The 16,852-nt window shown below is 37.3% G+C and overlaps 1 protein-coding gene across 3 annotated transcripts in view; it reads left to right on the forward strand.

The window, feature by feature from the left end:
• LOC129232603 (lysosomal acid phosphatase-like) overlaps window positions 1-16,852 on the forward strand; it is a 65,766-nt gene that overhangs the window by 39,535 nt on the left and 9,379 nt on the right. For all 3 annotated transcript variants that reach the window (XM_054866738.1, XM_054866737.1, XM_054866739.1), the window contains 2 exons: window positions 5,218-5,338; window positions 6,648-6,730. In XM_054866738.1, the coding sequence (XP_054722713.1) occupies window positions 5,218-5,338; window positions 6,648-6,730 (204 nt within the window). The remainder of the gene's footprint in view (window positions 1-5,217; window positions 5,339-6,647; window positions 6,731-16,852) is intronic.

The raw sequence follows: 16,852 nt of genomic DNA on the forward strand, positions 1-16,852 counted from the left end.
AGTCACTTTTATCAGTCTTAATGTCATGATAGTCGAAGACAGTGTTGCCAGATTGGGGGAATCTGGTGCTCTCTGGGGAAATTTTGTGGAAATGAGTTTTGAGGGGAATTCTTTGGGGAAAATTTTTTCCCTTGGGGAAAACCTGGGGGAAAAAAAACCTCGGGGGAAAAAGATTTTTTTTCGTATTTAAATTTACGTAAAGAAGTAGTGGGAACATTGTTTGTATCAAACAGTGTTGGGTTAGCTTTGCTGAACTTTATGGAATTCGCATTTCGCATTATATGGAATATTATGCTATGGAATTTGCATTGATGTTCTGCGTGAGTAACTAGTTGATACGTGAAACAGGTAAAAATAAGTGTGATGAAGAGTGTTCTTGGATAAATATATACAAAAATCATAGTTTAAATGTACATACAGAAGCAGAGTAGTAAATGCGAGTAGAAAAAAAATTGGTTATTTCTTATCTCTCCGTCAGGCGCTTGTATTTATGAATAGTGGCATTCGCACGGCTTTGCCCGTAGTGGAAAATTAAAAGGTCTTTTAGCCCCCTGTATATTTACAAATAATGCATGATAAATTTCTCGTCAATTGGCTTGCCCACGTTACGGTTCCACGTTATGATAACTTGGTAATTTACTCGTCCATCTTATGATAATTTTGCTCGGGAAAATGTTCTTAAAATTGGAAAAGAAAAAGAAAAAAAATCAAATTTTCAAAAAATCGCTTAAAGGTGCACACCCCCATGCTACAAACTAATTATTTGCCGAATTTCATGAAGATCAGCCGAACTGTCTTGGCGCTAAATGCGCGTTAGAGATCCTGGCAGACAGAAAGAGATCCGGACAAAGAGATATCCAGACAGAGACTTCCAGCTTTATTATTAGTAAAGATAAAGAAAGATGAAGATAAAGAAGACAAAAAAAAAAAAAAAAAAAAAAAAAGCGAAAATGTGAAGAAAAAAAAAAGTTGGAGAATTTTATTAGAGAATGTGGCTATTTGGGGGAAAAAAATTTTCAAGTGACAAAAATATTAGAGGAAGTCGATTCATTTTATGAAAATATTAGCGGAAAAATAATTTTTGCATTTGGGGAATTTTGGTAGAAAACATCGCTTTTTGGGGGAAAGTTCGAAGGGAATTGGGGAAATCTGGACTTGACCATCTGGCAACACTGGTCGAAGAACGTTCTTGGAAACTTTTATCTTGGTTCTTTCGATGGAGAATGATTTCTTGTTTGTTTCGAAATTGAATACCATTTTTTCATACCTCTGGTGCCAAAAGGCCTCACTAAGTTTCCATTAAACTTAGATAACGCCTTTTATCCAGCCAGTAAATTGATTTCACGAAATAAGCATCAAGCAATGATTTTTAGGTTTGAGAAACATGTAATAAGTCTGTATTCTGCTGGAACAAATAGCTTAAACTCGTAATTAATGGTGATTTTGGTTTAAAACATATTGCTCAGTACATACACATTACTCTCAGAAATCATTCTGCCCTGTACAAAAAATATTGGTATAGTTTCCGTCCGTTCCGAAACTTCCTCGGACAATTACTGAGCCTCCTCCAAATGTAAGTTTTTTTTGAGCAATCACGATTGCTTATTGCTTTCATTTGACTGTTTTTGGCGTCCTATGATTTTATTTTCCCGCCAGCACCCTCTGCAGCATCACCGTCGACCGACTCCTCACGATGCTGCTCCTATAGCGAAAACCGTCTCCAGGTTGCGTCCATGTCCTACACACACGCGCATGCATACACAACTACACACACACGCGCACACACACACATACACACATACACAAACACATACACACACGCTTACATACAGACACCTACACATACACAAACACATACACACACATACACACAACTACCCACACATTCATGCCTGCACACAGACACATGCTTACACACACATACACATACCCCGCCCCCACGCACACAAACACTCATACACACAACTACCAACACTCATGCCTGCGCACAGACAAAGTACACATGCCTAAACACACATACACATATCCCTATACACAAACACACATACCCCCCCACACACAAACACATATCCCTACACACAAACACACATACCCCCTCCCCCCACACACAAACACACACGCCTACATAGACACACACGCTCGTGATTGCGAAAAACATAATTTGAATTCAAGATGCCAAAAATTCAAATTATTATTTTTTTTCTTTTTTCAACTCAGAGATCGGATCAGAAGTAGCAAAAACCATCTACCTCATCCTAATTAAACTTTTTCATATTGAAAAATATTACATTACCCACTTTTTCCCCCATAACAACGCATTTTTGACACGCTCAACCCTTGGTCTGTTATGAAAATTTTTAAGAGTCTGTCTCAACATTAGTTTCACATGATGAAACTATTTATCTTTTTGTAAATGATGTTGACCAGTTCGAGAACTGCATCGTAACTTGAATTCCTATCTCATATCTCTTGATGTTTGTTTTTTGGAGCAAGAGTTCGCCTTATCATCATTAATTTCACCCACAACAGAAACGGAAGATTTTCTACCTTTTCGTCTTTGTCGACTTTATTTGCCGAAATTTTTGAAAAAGCGCTAAATGACCGATTTCTACCTAATTAAATTTGTTGCAATTTGACGTACAGTACTTCGCGAAATTTTTCAAGCAACCCCTTTCTTTTTCTCAAATTTTTTAAGTTAGTATCTAGCGGAATAACTGTAGAAATAGAATGTGACTTCCCCAATCGCTTTTTAAGCATTTATATTGTTATGTAGAAAAGTTAGCAAAAAAAAAAAAAAAAAAAAAAAACATGCAAATTTTGCTTTTTGGAACACACAAATCTAATTGTTCTTATAATTTTGTCCATATCTCAGGGATGTCCAAACTCAAACTTCCTTCTTCGAATAAGAAATCCCTTTGTATTTCCAATAAAAGTTATTAAAAAAAGTTTCATTTACTATTAGTTACTAACCATAAAATTTGCAAAACTTTCCGACGAAATGCAGCAAAGATGTGGTGATTTTTCATTTTGTCCTTATAATTTTGACCACCACTGCATGTGAATAGTTCTGAATACTATTTTTTAAACTTGATTCAGAGGGCTAAAAAAAGTTAAAAGCAAACTATTGTTAGACGAAATTTAGAAAATATATTTATCGGTTACTATCAGACTTAATAAGAAACATTTTAATGAAAAAAACAAAAAAAAAAAAAAAACATTGAAACGAATTCTTGTGTGAAGTTCGTCTTGACAGTTCTTCATTTAGTTTTGTTTTAAAACTTAAATTATTTTAAAGTAATAGTAAATACAGTGAAACCTGTGTAAGTTGACCACTCGCGGTGCAGTACTTTGGCGGTCAACTTAGACAGGTGGTCAACTTATAAAGGGCGGTAATAATTTATTTTATTTTACTTTTTTTTTGGTCATTTCTTGCACCATGTATTCATTTTTTGAGGAATTCACCCTTACTCTTTCTTTTCAACTCACTTTCATTGTTTGAAAGTAAAACAATAATTAAAAATACTATTCAAATAATTTTGTTAGTTTTTCCTTGTTCATAACTATATTAGACACTTTAGTTTTAGAAATTCCATATATGCCAGCTAATATTCTCTGGCTTTTTCCATTTTCAGTTAATTTTAATATTTCATACTTTTTATTAATCTCAAGTTCAGCTAACTTCCTTTTTGAAGCCTTTTTATGTAAAACTTATAGCACAAAGAGCAACAAGCTCGACTCTCCCACTTCATAAAGGCAAAATCAAAATATCCTATCTCTTATCCCTTGCACCAGAAACATGTAACTTTACTCATTAGCAAGCCCAGATCTGCGTACCCGCAGTGCGATAGGCCTGCGTCCTTAAAGGGGCTAACGGCCCTAGAAATTGAAGAAAAAATAGAAAAAAAAAACTAGCACTAAGACTTATTTACTTTACTAATAGACACTGCTGGTCACTAGGGAGAGGGCCTACATATTTGGTTGCAGCGGAATCAAAATGTACAAGATCTCTTTTTAGCACAATTCCTGTGTTGTCACAACATATTGCAACCGAAAGGAAAGACTGAACTTTTCTACTGACACCTATTTTCATTGAACAGAGTACAAAAAGCAATCTCAAATAGAACAACAAATGAAGAACAAGTTTGGAGAATAAAGAGCAGTATTAAGCTTTATTCTGCTGTTTAGTTAGTAAAATGCTGTTCTGTCATCAAAGCATTAAAAACATTCTTAGAAAGCTATGAAAAAAAAAATAAATAAATAAATAATAAAATAAAATAATTTGCTGAAGAAAGTTAAAAAAAAAAAAAACCAAGTGGTCAACTTACAAAGGGTTTTTTACAGTACTCCAAACCAAATTTGGCGAACATTAGTGGTCAAGATAGACAGGTGGTCAAGATAGAGAGGTGGTCAAGTTACAGATGTTTTCCTGCATTATAGGAGATAGGACAAATTCCGTTCCTGACAAAAGCGGTCAACATAGACAGGTGGTCAACTTACAAGGGTGGTCAACTTTACAGGTTTTACTGTAACTTGAATCTAAAAAAAAGTAAAGTGTCAAAACATTCCTATTCTTTTATATTTTGAAGAATCTAAATAATAAAACTAAGAGTAACATTTTCTTGCCAAAGAATTCAAAAGAATCAATCATTTGAAATGTGAAATTTATTTTTACAGGAAGGATGAAATTTACGCATAGTAAGGTTTTATCACATTATGATACAATATTTCGTGAAATTTCCCCCAATTAGAATGATACAAACCATGAAAAAATTTAATGCACTCACTTTTTAGTACGGGAGGGGGAGGAAGCATCAAATAAAGTTTGTTCACACAATCCTAAAAAGTAATAATCGGGCCCTGAGTGGTAAAAATGTACTTTAAACATTTATTTGACTGTAATTATAAATGATTATTCTTATAAATCATGCGTCACTAATGAAACTCAAAATGATAAACTAATTAACTAAAATACACTCACTTATTGATCATTAAACTTCTCTCTGAAAGAATTTAAATTCAAAGAAGTATTACAGCACAAAGAAGTTTAAGACGAAGAATATTGATAAAAATTTTGATTTGAAAAAAAAAAAAAAAACTACAGAAAATGATAAGTTTAGCATTATATATGCGTTAATTCTTATGAACATAACGGCTAAAATCTTTTTATTTTTGAATCAGTAAAATTCAGTTATAATTCCTCCAAATTTTCTGTTTCAGAAAACTTACAACTTCCTTATTCCCGACTGGGCGGAAAAGCATTGGGAAGAGCTTCGCTACGTAAACGATATGTCTTATTATCTCTCTGGAAGAACGAAAAAATACCAAACGCTTCGAGCAGGTAAGAATTGTTTGGAGCAGTGTATTATATAATTGCTTCAAAAAACTTACAACTTCTTCATTCCCGACTAGGGCGGAAAAGCATTGGGAAACGCTTCGCTATATAAATGATATGTCTTATTATTTCTCGAGAAGGACGAAAAAGTACCAAACGCTTCGAGCAGGTTAGAATTTTTTGGAGCAATGTACTATGTAATTGCTTCAAAAGAGGCTATTTTGTGCCTGAAATAATAAAACAGAAAGCAACTTGAACTGTCGCAAATAAAAAGCATTGAAAATGGTTCATTAAAAAAAAGTTTCTTTTACGCGTAATACAATAAAGGGAGGAGCAAAAGTGCTACTTTTAATGTTGTTTTTTTGCGACAATTTACGTTGCTTTTACTTTTATTTTATTGCATATAGCGCGGTCAAAATCGACACTCGAGTTCGGAAAAATTCGCATGTGAGCTCGTGTATTTAAAAGCATCCGACAAAAGTCGGATTTTTTTTGTCGAATGTCTTTACATTCTTTAGCTTACATTTTATGCACTGGAAAAGACGTTCCTTGTAACGCAGAAACACGTGTCGGCAGTGTTCCTGCACATTTGTTTTATTTGCTTTTAAAAATTATTTATGTTTGGCGGACTAGAACTATAATAGATTTGTATAATTTGTTTTAATTCCAGCTTGATTAATCATACCTTTTATTTATTTATTTTTAATGTTAAAAATAATTTTTTTGTAAAACTTTTGGCATAAACCATTGGCATATTTAAACAATGCATAGTTAAATTTCAGCAGGATTTTAGTTTTAAAAACTATTATATGGACAAGGAGGTCTATACTACTATTCCAATAAGTTCAAAATTCATCACATGTGTGTCGGTGGTTCTTCTTAAAACATAATTGGTATTTGGTAACTCGGCCGAGTAATGAAAGGCCGGGTACTCGGTACTCGGCCAAAGTGCTACTCGGTACGTCTCTAAACGTTGTTCAGCACAAATAAACAATTAACGAATACACGTGTTTCGGAGTTTCCAGGAAATCCTTTTTCAATTCAAAATTGTGAGCTCACAACTTTGAATTGAAAAAAAAAAATTGTACACTCTACATTAATGTAAATTTATTTATTTCCTTCATTTATCTACACAGTGTTGTAACTATATTATGGAAAGCACAACTATACTTCAGTTTTATTTGTTTATTTTTCAATCGCAAAAAGACTATATAATTTGCTCTTCATATATTAATTACTCCTGTTTGCCAATGCATGTGTAATCGACTTTTTTGTTGTAATTTTGTTATTTTTGGTAATTATACATTTTTTTTAGGTCCTTTGCTTGGCATGATAAGAGATAAGTTTGAAAGCACAGTTAATGGAACTTTGCTGAAAAAAGTTTCTTTGTACTCTGGAGTAAGTTTTACTCGTTCATTTATTTAGTTATTTACTTTTTAAATTTTCGAAAGTAAATAAAAAACAAAATAAATATAAATCGAAATTAAAAAACGATATTGAGAAGCTCAAACTTTTCTTTAACTTGAAAAGAACTGCATGTTAAAAAAAACTTGATATTAGAGAAAGAAAGTATTTGCTCAATAAATACGTGTATATTTCATAACTTGGCAAACAAAGTGTACTTTACAATTCGTCAAAATTTTGCTTATGAGAAGTGTCATACCCTTACTGAAAGTAGGTGTAAAATTAAACTTAGTGATAAAAATTTATGTAAATATTCAACGAAAGAAATTACAATGTTTTCAAGAAATGTATCACTCCTACAAACATAATTAGACTCGTTATCAATTTTATCTCTTTCGGATATTGACAACCGGTGAGGGAGCAGTTCTAATCGGCAAAGGTTTGTTTTGTTTTCAAATATTTTGCTCCGCTCATGCAAACAGTGTGTTGAACTGTGCACTTCGTAATATTAAGGTACACGGCCCTTTGAAGTTGATTGTAAAATTTCTTGAAGATTTAAGCACTAGAATTACGTTTTCTGCCCCAACTGGCATCCTTTTTGGTTTTAAGTTAAGAATATTTTTCAGTTAAGATATTAGTCTTCGAACGATAGAAATTGAATCTTCAAAACTTCTTTGCTTTATTTATTTATTATCCTTTTTTTTTTTTTTTTTTACAAAATAAGTATATTGTTAAAGTTGAATACATATCTTTGCGCTGAAAGAGTAAAAATAAGAAATTACAAAGTAAAATTGCACAAAAATATTGCAGATTACTGCACACACACACACACACACACATATATATATATATATATATATATATATATATATATATATATATATATATATATATATATATATATATATATATATATATATATATATATATACAGTGGACGCTCGATATAACGACCATCTCTGTGCCAAAGAAAAAGGTCTTTATAATGGGTGGTCATTATAAGAAATATAATTTTTTTTAAATATACACATGCATCATGCATGTTCCGTTGTTCAAATACAATTAGCACTTTTTTAAATGCCGAAATTATTTTTTATCATTGGATTTTTTATTTTTAATTATGGGTGCAAAATATTATGACAAAATATTTCTGAGTAGAAAATATAGGAAAAATTGTATTACAGTACAAATCATTTATTTTCTGAAGATAAAATCGGAAAGAGTTGCTTTCCTTTTTAGCACATGTGATTTTTGCAAAACATAGTTTTTCATTTCAGTTATATGATAAATAGTGTTTTTCTTGATTTTCAAAGAAACACTAAAAAGTCTCTTGAGCATTTGAAACATTTTTCATACTGGGAACTTTGATCTCAATTTCTTCTTCTTCATCTGATCATGATACATCAATTTGTTTTTGTGCGCAATATCGAGAGTACTTCATTTTCTGACAGACACATGTTTGACGTATTCTAAATTATAATTAATTTGAGCATAACAGTCGAAGTTTAACACTTCTACCAATTTCTTTTTTTTTTCCTTTTCTTTTCTTTTTTTTTTTTTTTTTTTTTTTGTCGAAATTTTTATATTGGATTGCCTGAAAAATCATTTAAGCATTTTTCCTTTGCATTTTAAAATCAACATGGTGGAGGCAATTCTTGATGGTCTTTTCTGAATTCCATGCTGATTTAGAAAGATGCAAAGCTGTAAGGATACCTACTTCGTAATCTTCACCTTCTTTCAGTCCGTAAACGGTAATGAAGGTCATTTCAAGTTACATATTAAGTATCATTGGAAAAAACACCAGGAATAGTGTTCGCTGAATTCGGTCGTTGTATTGGATTAGATGATGCAAAGCGGTCGTTATACCGGAAGCAAATTAACATAGAGTTCATTGGAACTAAGTTGAGACTATTACCACTGGTCGTTATAATGGATTGGTCTTTATAATGAGTGGTCGCTATAATGAGCGCCGACTGTATATATATATATACGTGTTTCGGGGTTACAAGGATCCCCTTTTTCAATGTAAAATATGTGTGCTTAGGAATTTTTGTGCAATTTTACGTTGCTATTTTTTGTTTTTACTATGTTGTCTCGAAAAACTATAATTTAAAAAAAAAAATTCTATCCATACTCAAAAAAAAAAAAAAAAAAAACCACACACACACACACACACACATTAGAAACTAACTCGTGATTAATTTTTATTGAAGTACAATTCTGTGGTATATCAACCCACAACGCAAAAATTTTAAAAAATAAATCAATAATTTTCCGTTGTGAAGAAACTTTTGCGTTTTCGTCTCGACTTTGGAGAAAGACAGAAAGAGAATTAACACATTGCACATTAATGTAGGAATTATCTACCAAAAATAGTTGCGTTAAGAACTATGATTGCTATAAAAATATTAGCCATTATACAGGGTTCCTGCAGTGCTAGGTTTAAAAGATTTTCAGAAAGAAATAAAATTCCGACATTTCAAAAAATCCTTTTTCAATTTATCTGCAAGGCGTTAATTGCTACACATCTGAAATCCAAGTAAAAATTTATGGCCCGTAGCACTATACTACACTTAAAAGAAATACAAGGAACTTATTTCAAGGGCAAGTGCTTGAAAATTTTTTCTGAATTTTAGAAGTTTACCTACAATTTCTTACACTTATATATTTGACTGTTCAGATATTCTAGATCTGTATCTAGATTTATGCAGAAACATATCAGCATGTTTCTGTATAAATGTTTTCTATAACTCTTCATTACTCAGGTTTACATGTGGGAAATATTATTTGAGTAAAACTCGTTTAACCATCCTATTACTAGTGTTTTCCCACTTTTAAAATTTTACACCAAGTTGGAAGAATTTGGAAGTGGCACGCATATTTTTTCCGCAGGTAGTGGCGCTTTTCCCGAAAAGGGTTACTTTCGTATTAGAAGGTTTATAACTATTTGCGATTGAAGATCTCTCGTCTCTCGGCATCTTGTCGCAAAAAAAATAATAATTTGAATTTTTGGCATCTAGAATTCAAATTATATTTTTCGCAATCACGAGCGTGTGTGTGTGTGTGTGCGCGTGTGTGTTTGTGTAGGCGCATGTGTGTGGGTGCGTGCATGCGTGTGTGTGTATGCATGTGTGTGAATGTTGTGTACGCAGTGCTGTGTGTGTACGCGCGCGCGTGTGTGTTTGTGTAGGCGCATGTGTGTGGGTGCGTGCGTGTGTGTGTATGCATGTGTGTGAATGTTGTGTACGCAGTGCTGTGTGTGTACGCGCGCGCGTGTGTGTTTGTGTAGGCGCATGTGTGTGGGTGCGTGCGTGTGTGTGCATGTTGTGTATGCAGTGCTGGGTGTGTAGGCGTTCGTGTGTATGTGTGTATGTATGCATGTGTATGCATGTTGTGTATGCAGTGCAATGTGTGTACGCGTTCGTGTGTGTGTATGTGTGTGTAGGAGTGTGTGTAGGCGTTCGCGCGCGCGTGTGTAGGTATACATGTGTGTGCATGTTGTGTATGCAGTACTGTGTGTGTACGCGCGCATGTGTGTATGTGTGTGTAGGATTGTGTGTATGTGTGTATGTGTGTAGGAGTGTGTGTATGTGTGTAGGAGTGTGTGTATGTGTGTGTAAGTATGTGTGCGTAGGTATGTGTGTGTAGGTATGTGTGTGTAGGTGTGTGAGTTTGTATGCGCGTGTGTATATGCTTGTGTGTGTAGGATATGGACGCAAACTGGAGACGGTTTTCGCAAGAGGAGCAGCATCGTGAGGAGCCGGTCGACGGTGGTGCTGGAAGAGGGTGCTGGTGGGAAAATAAAATGATAGCACGCCAAAACAGTCAAATGAGAACAATAAGCAATCGTGATTGCTCAAAAAAAAAAACGGACGACGTGTAAATGATGTGATTAATAAGTTGAAGCATTGTTCTAAAAATCGGTTTTGCTTATGCTGCCATGTCGTACGTATACTCTTTCAAGGACCTGTCCTGTTTGACCCAAATCCTATCTGACCTAAAGATTAACTTGTCCTACAAGCTACTGTGGAAATCTCTCCCTACTAAACTAAGGAATCTGCAAACCAGATCCACAGGGTCAAAAATACTTCAGCCACTCTTGCCCCCAGTCAAAAATTATTTATTTAGCGATGACCAGTTTGTCGATAAACGCTAGTATTAGCCAGAATGTTGATATTGTGCTTACAGTAATAAAAAACGAGCTGATGTGTGCATCACATGACTTCCTTTTACTCCAATTTAATATCATTTTCTCATTATTGGCAGTTTTAATATTGTTACAAATTCTGTAAATAGTAATTATTGTAGGAACGTAACCTGTAAATAGTTTCCCGTAATGAATATACAACCCCTTTTTCATTCGGCTAAATTATACGACCCCTATTTTCTTTCTTTTCATTGATAACGGTCTACTACTTTACAGAAGCGTGTGGAATATTTGAGAAATTTCTTTTCGGTGTATTTAAGCCGTTAGCGATGGATAAACAGTTAGTTTCGATTGAGATTTCGAACTGAGTGCATTTTTGCTCTGTTTATTGCGAGGCATTTCGCTGTGTTGTTTTCGTATTTGGAAGTAAATACGTGTGTAAACGTTGAGTTTACGGTGTTGTGTGATAATTGCTTAATTGCTGATGTATAATTTAGCAGTTGTTGAAGATCTTTCCTGTACATAGTGTAAATAAATTTCCTGTGTTTTTATCAAGAACTGTGTCTTCATTTCAAGAAAGTGGAAGTCGCACCGAATCCGTTACAATTTGGCGCCCAACGTGGGGCTACTTCAGGACTTTCTTGCAGTAAGTGTGACTTTGGAAATTTTTTCATAAAGACTTTTTAAATTTGGACTTTATTTTTATGGTGATTACTCGCGCAATGGATGAACAATTAAAACAACTGCTTGATGCAATCAACTCTGTTAAAAATGAATTGGCGGCTAATCAAGACCAATTAAAAAGTGATTTGACTGCAAGTTTTACTGCAAATCAAGAACAATTAAAAAATGATATGGCGGCTAATCAAGAACAATTAAAAAGTGATCTGACTGCAAGTATGTTGGCAAATCAAGACCAGTTAAAAAGCGATTTAACGGTGCTGAAAAAGGACTTAACGTCTAACCAAGAAGAAATTAAAAACGATCTTATTTCGGTAAAGACTGTGATGGAAAATAAATTTAATGACATAGAGCATCGAGTTGATGCTATTGAAGAAAAATTTGATACCGTTGAAAGCCGATTCAATGCTGTAGAAAATAAATTTGAAGAAGAAGATAGAAGATTTCATCTACTTAAAGAAGAGATCTTTAAGGACGTGGAAAGGAGATTGGCGACCGCGGAAAGCAGCTCTGTACAGTTTGGCGCTCCCACATCGGTTGCTCGACCGTCCATTAAACTTGCCACATTTGATGGGAAAACTTCGTGGCAGGTTTACAAAACTCAGTTCATGATAGTGGCGGAAGCGAACGGATGGGACTCTGCTACCAAGGCCTGTCATCTTGCAGCATCCCTGAGAGGTGACGCAGCGGACATTCTTCAGACCCTTCCGGACGGCCAGCGCCTGGATTTCGCCGCCCTCACATCTGCGTTGGAGCTTCGCTTCGGTGAGAAGTGCCAGAAAGATTTCAGCCGACTCCAGTTGAAGTCCCGTTTCCAGAAAACCGGGGAAACCCTGCAAGAGCTAGCGGCGGACGTCGAGAGATTGTCTCATCTTGCTTTTTGTGACTGTCCTGCGGATGTTCGAGACAACCTGGCACTCAACTACTACATCGACGGGGTTCGAGATCCGGAAATCCAGAAAGCTCTACGGATGGCGGATGTCAAAGACCTGAGTTCTGCTGTTGTGTATGCGATGAAGTTAGAGGCCGCCCAGCAAGCAACCCGCAAGGATCGCCATTCAATCCGCGGCGTGAAAACTGATGAGCCTGATCCGGTTTCGTCACGTTTTGCTGAACTGGAAAAGCAAATAAAAGAAATTGCAGGAATCCTCAAAAGGACTTCGGCTCCCAAGGACCATAATGGACAATCACTTAAGTGCTGGAAATGTGGTGGCGAGGGTCACTTACGAAGAAACTGTGAAGCTCGCCAAGAAACCAGAGGGAAGAGCACCTCTCCCTCCCAGGTCCAGGAAAACTAAGCCATGGCAATCTCGCGGGGCGGAGGTCGCCAAATTGGAATGAGCCCCATCTTAAAGTTTTCCAGATTTCATCGACGAGTGGCGGCAGTAATGGACTATTTGTTTACGCATACGTAAACGGGTTTCCCTGCGAACTAATTATTGACACTGGAGCCAATGTTACAATCATTAGAACAGATGTGGCTCGTCAATTTGGACTCAACATTCTATGGACGCCGCCCTGCGTTACCCTCCAAACTGTGACAGGTGACAAGATCGAGATTGAAGGTAAAGTAAACTTAGAAATTGTGTTTGGAAACGCCACTTACCACCATACGGCATTCGTTGCTGCTATCACAGACCCCTTCATTCTCGGATTGGACTTTTTAAAGAAGTATGACTTCAACCTCGACTTCAAGACAAATGAGCTGCACTCGATGAGAGAAGACATAGCCGTTTTCCCCGCAGAAAGTGATGTAAAATCCGCTCATCAAATAATAGCCCAAACAGATTTATCGATTCCCTCAAGGTCAGAATCATTAATACCTGGCTCCATTAAAGAAAGCAATAGTTTTCGATTTGGACTCATTGAATCCCCCAACCTAAACAATAATCTAAAAGGAGTGCTGATAGCATCTACGCTTGTGGACCTTTCTAAAGATGTAATTCCTGTAAGAGTCGCCAAGGTGAGTGAAAGGCCAAGGAATATTCGGAAAGGTGAAGTGTTAGCAACTTGTACTCCAGTAAACTGCATCATTAGAAGAATCAACTCCCCCGAGACTGTGTCTTCTGAGTCCTTGACATCGAAGTTACTTGGGAGTGCGCCATTATCGAAAGATCAAAGAACTGCTGCGGAACAATTGGTGGAGGACTTCAAGCATCTGTTTTCATCTACATCGGAGGATGTGGGTCGGACGAATTTAACGCAGCATAGGATCTACACTGGAGAACACCCCCCTATTAAACAGCATCCAAGACGACTACCGTTCGCCAAGAAGGAAGAGGTTGAGACCCTCCTGAAAGAGATGAAGGAGAATGATGTAATCGAACCCTCATCCAGTCCTTGGGCCTCTCCCATCGTCTTGGTCCGAAAGAAAGATGGCTCCACCAGATTTTGTGTTGATTACCGACGGCTGAATGAAATCACCAAGAAAGACAGTTACCCTCTTCCACGGATAGACGACACCTTGGACACTCTTTCCGGACACAATTGGTTTTCGACCCTGGACTTGAAGAGCGGCTACTGGCAGGTTGAAATACACCCTGATGACCGAGAGAAGACAGCGTTTACAACTGGACAAGGCTTATGGCAGTTTAAAGTGATGCCCTTCGGCCTCTGCAATGCACCAGCTACGTTCGAGCATCTTATGGAGACAGTGTTAAGAGGACTTTCCTACGAATCCTGTCTGGTCTATTTAGACGATATCATCATCGTGGGACGCAGCTTCGAAGAACATCTGGCAAATCTTAGGAAGGTGCTGCAAAAGCTTAAGGAAGCCAATCTGAAGTTAAGTCCGTCCAAATGTAATTTGTTCCGCCGGGAAGTGAACTATCTTGGTCACATCATCTCTTCTGAGGGTGTGCAAACCGATCCAGAGAAGGTATCTGCGGTCAAGAGTTGGAGTCGTCCCGAAAACATCCATCAGCTGCGAAGTTTCCTGGGGCTCTGCACGTACTACAGGAAGTTTGTAAAGGGTTTTTCCAACATTGCACGACCTTTGCATAAGCTGACGGAGAGCAAGCAAAAGTTCGAATGGTCCAAAGAATGCGAAGATGCATTTCTACGACTGAAGGAGGCTTTAACATCAACGCCTATCCTCGCCTATCCTCAGCCTGAAAAATCCTTCATCCTGGACACTGATGCGAGCAACGAGGGCATCGGAGCTGTTTTATCCCAAGAAATTGACGGAAATGAACATGTCATAGCTTACTGGAGCAAATGCTTATCAAAGTCGGAGCGAAATTACTGCGTCACCAGAAAGGAGTTACTGGCCATAGTGAAAGCTGTAGAACACTTCCATCATTACCTCTACGGCCGAAAATTTCTGCTTCGGACAGATCATGCCTCATTAACTTGGCTTTTGAACTTCAAAAATCCGGAAGGCCAGATAGCCAGATGGATACAGCGGCTCCAGGAATATGACATGGAGATCAAGCATCGAAAAGGGTTATCTCACGGTAATGCTGACGCTTTATCAAGGAGACCCTGTCCTGAGAACTGCCACTATTGTTCCCGAATGGAGAAACAGTATGGAACGACTAGCCCTACCGCCTATCAGGTGACAGTGACTCCAACATCATCAGAACCTGATCCATGGAGTGATGACCAAGTTCGAAAAGATCAACTTGAAGACCCCGACATAAAACCAATTTTAGAGTTCATGGAAAGTGACAGTCGACGCCCTAGCTGGCAGGACGTTTCCATCTTCAGTCCTGCAACAAAAAGATACTGGGCTTTATGGAACTCACTCCATTTACGGAACGGCGTGCTACACCGGAAATGGGAATCTGACGACGGTAAAACATCTAGGTGGCAGTTACTACTTCCCCGATCAAGGATTTCAGATGTTTTGAAAGAAATACATAGTAGTGCGACTGGAGGACATTTTGGTGTCTTGAAAACCCTCAATAAAGTTCGGGAGCGCTTCTTCTGGAGCAAGGTGAAGGATGACGTGGAGAAGTGGTGCCATTCTTGTGACGCCTGTGCTGCTCGTAAAGGACCGAAGAAGAGAAGCAGAGGGAAGCTACATCTGTACAACGTTGGAGCTCCTTTCGAACGAATTGGGATCGACATCCTGGGTCCTCTACCAAGAACTGCTGATGGGAACAAATACATTCTTGTTTCCATCGACTACTTCACCAAATGGCCGGAAGCATATCACATTCCAGATCAAGAGGCTACTACCGTAGCAGAGACTCTAGTCCAACATTGGATCTCGAGATACGGAACACCTTTGCAGATTCATTCCGATCAAGGGAGGAATTTCATCTCTGCTGTGTTTAAGGGCCTATGTCAAATTTTCGGAATTGAGAAAACTAGGACAACACCACTACACCCACAATCGGACGGCATGGTGGAGAGATTTAACCGCACAATCCTGAACAATCTCTCACTTATGGTATCCAGAAATCAACAGGATTGGGACAAGAAGCTACCTTTGTTCCTGCTGGCCTACCGCAGTGCTGTCCACGAGACTACCGGATATGCCCCATCTCAGATGCTCTTCGGACGAGAGCTTCGGCTACCTTGTGATCTCGTCTTCGGTCGTCCTCCGGATGCGCCTGCATCGCCTGAGGAGTACATCCAGGATCTCCAGGCCCGGTTGGAAGGCGTTCATAACTTCGCACGAGAGCGAATCAACATCGCGGCGGAGAAGATGAAGATCCGATACGACACAAGGTCTACTGGACATGAATTCAACGAAGGCGACAAGGTTTGGTTATGGAATCCCATCCGACGGAAAGGTCTTTCACCCAAATTGCAGTCGCATTGGGATGGACCCTACAAAGTCGTTAACCGACTAAATGACGTCGTAGTGAGGATCCAAAAATCACCTAATGCAAAACCTAGGGTTGTACATTATGATCGGTTAGCCCCATACTATGGCCATAGTTCATGAGTATTACGTAAACAACCATGGTTGATAACATAAAAGTTGTAGATAATTTTTGCTTTTAATGTTTAGTAATATTTCTTGTTATTATTGTGTTTTCTGTATCTGTTAGTTATTAATTAATGTGTATATTTGTAAACTTGTGATAGAAGTTTGGCACCCTTTCTGGGGATTGTACTGCCCGGGACGTGCAGTCCTTGGGAAGGGGGCAATGTTACAAATTCTGTAAATAGTAATTATTGTAGGAACGTAACCTGTAAATAGTTTCCCGTAATGAATATACAACCCCTTTTTCATTCGGCTAAATTATACGATCCCTATTTTCTTTCTTTTCATTGATAACGGTCTACTACTTTACAGAAGCGTATGGAATATTTGAGAAATTTCTTTTCGGTGT

Source organism: Uloborus diversus, unplaced genomic scaffold, assembly GCF_026930045.1.
Source record: "Uloborus diversus isolate 005 unplaced genomic scaffold, Udiv.v.3.1 scaffold_13, whole genome shotgun sequence".
In the NCBI taxonomy this organism is placed as follows: Eukaryota; Metazoa; Arthropoda; class Arachnida; order Araneae; family Uloboridae; genus Uloborus; species Uloborus diversus.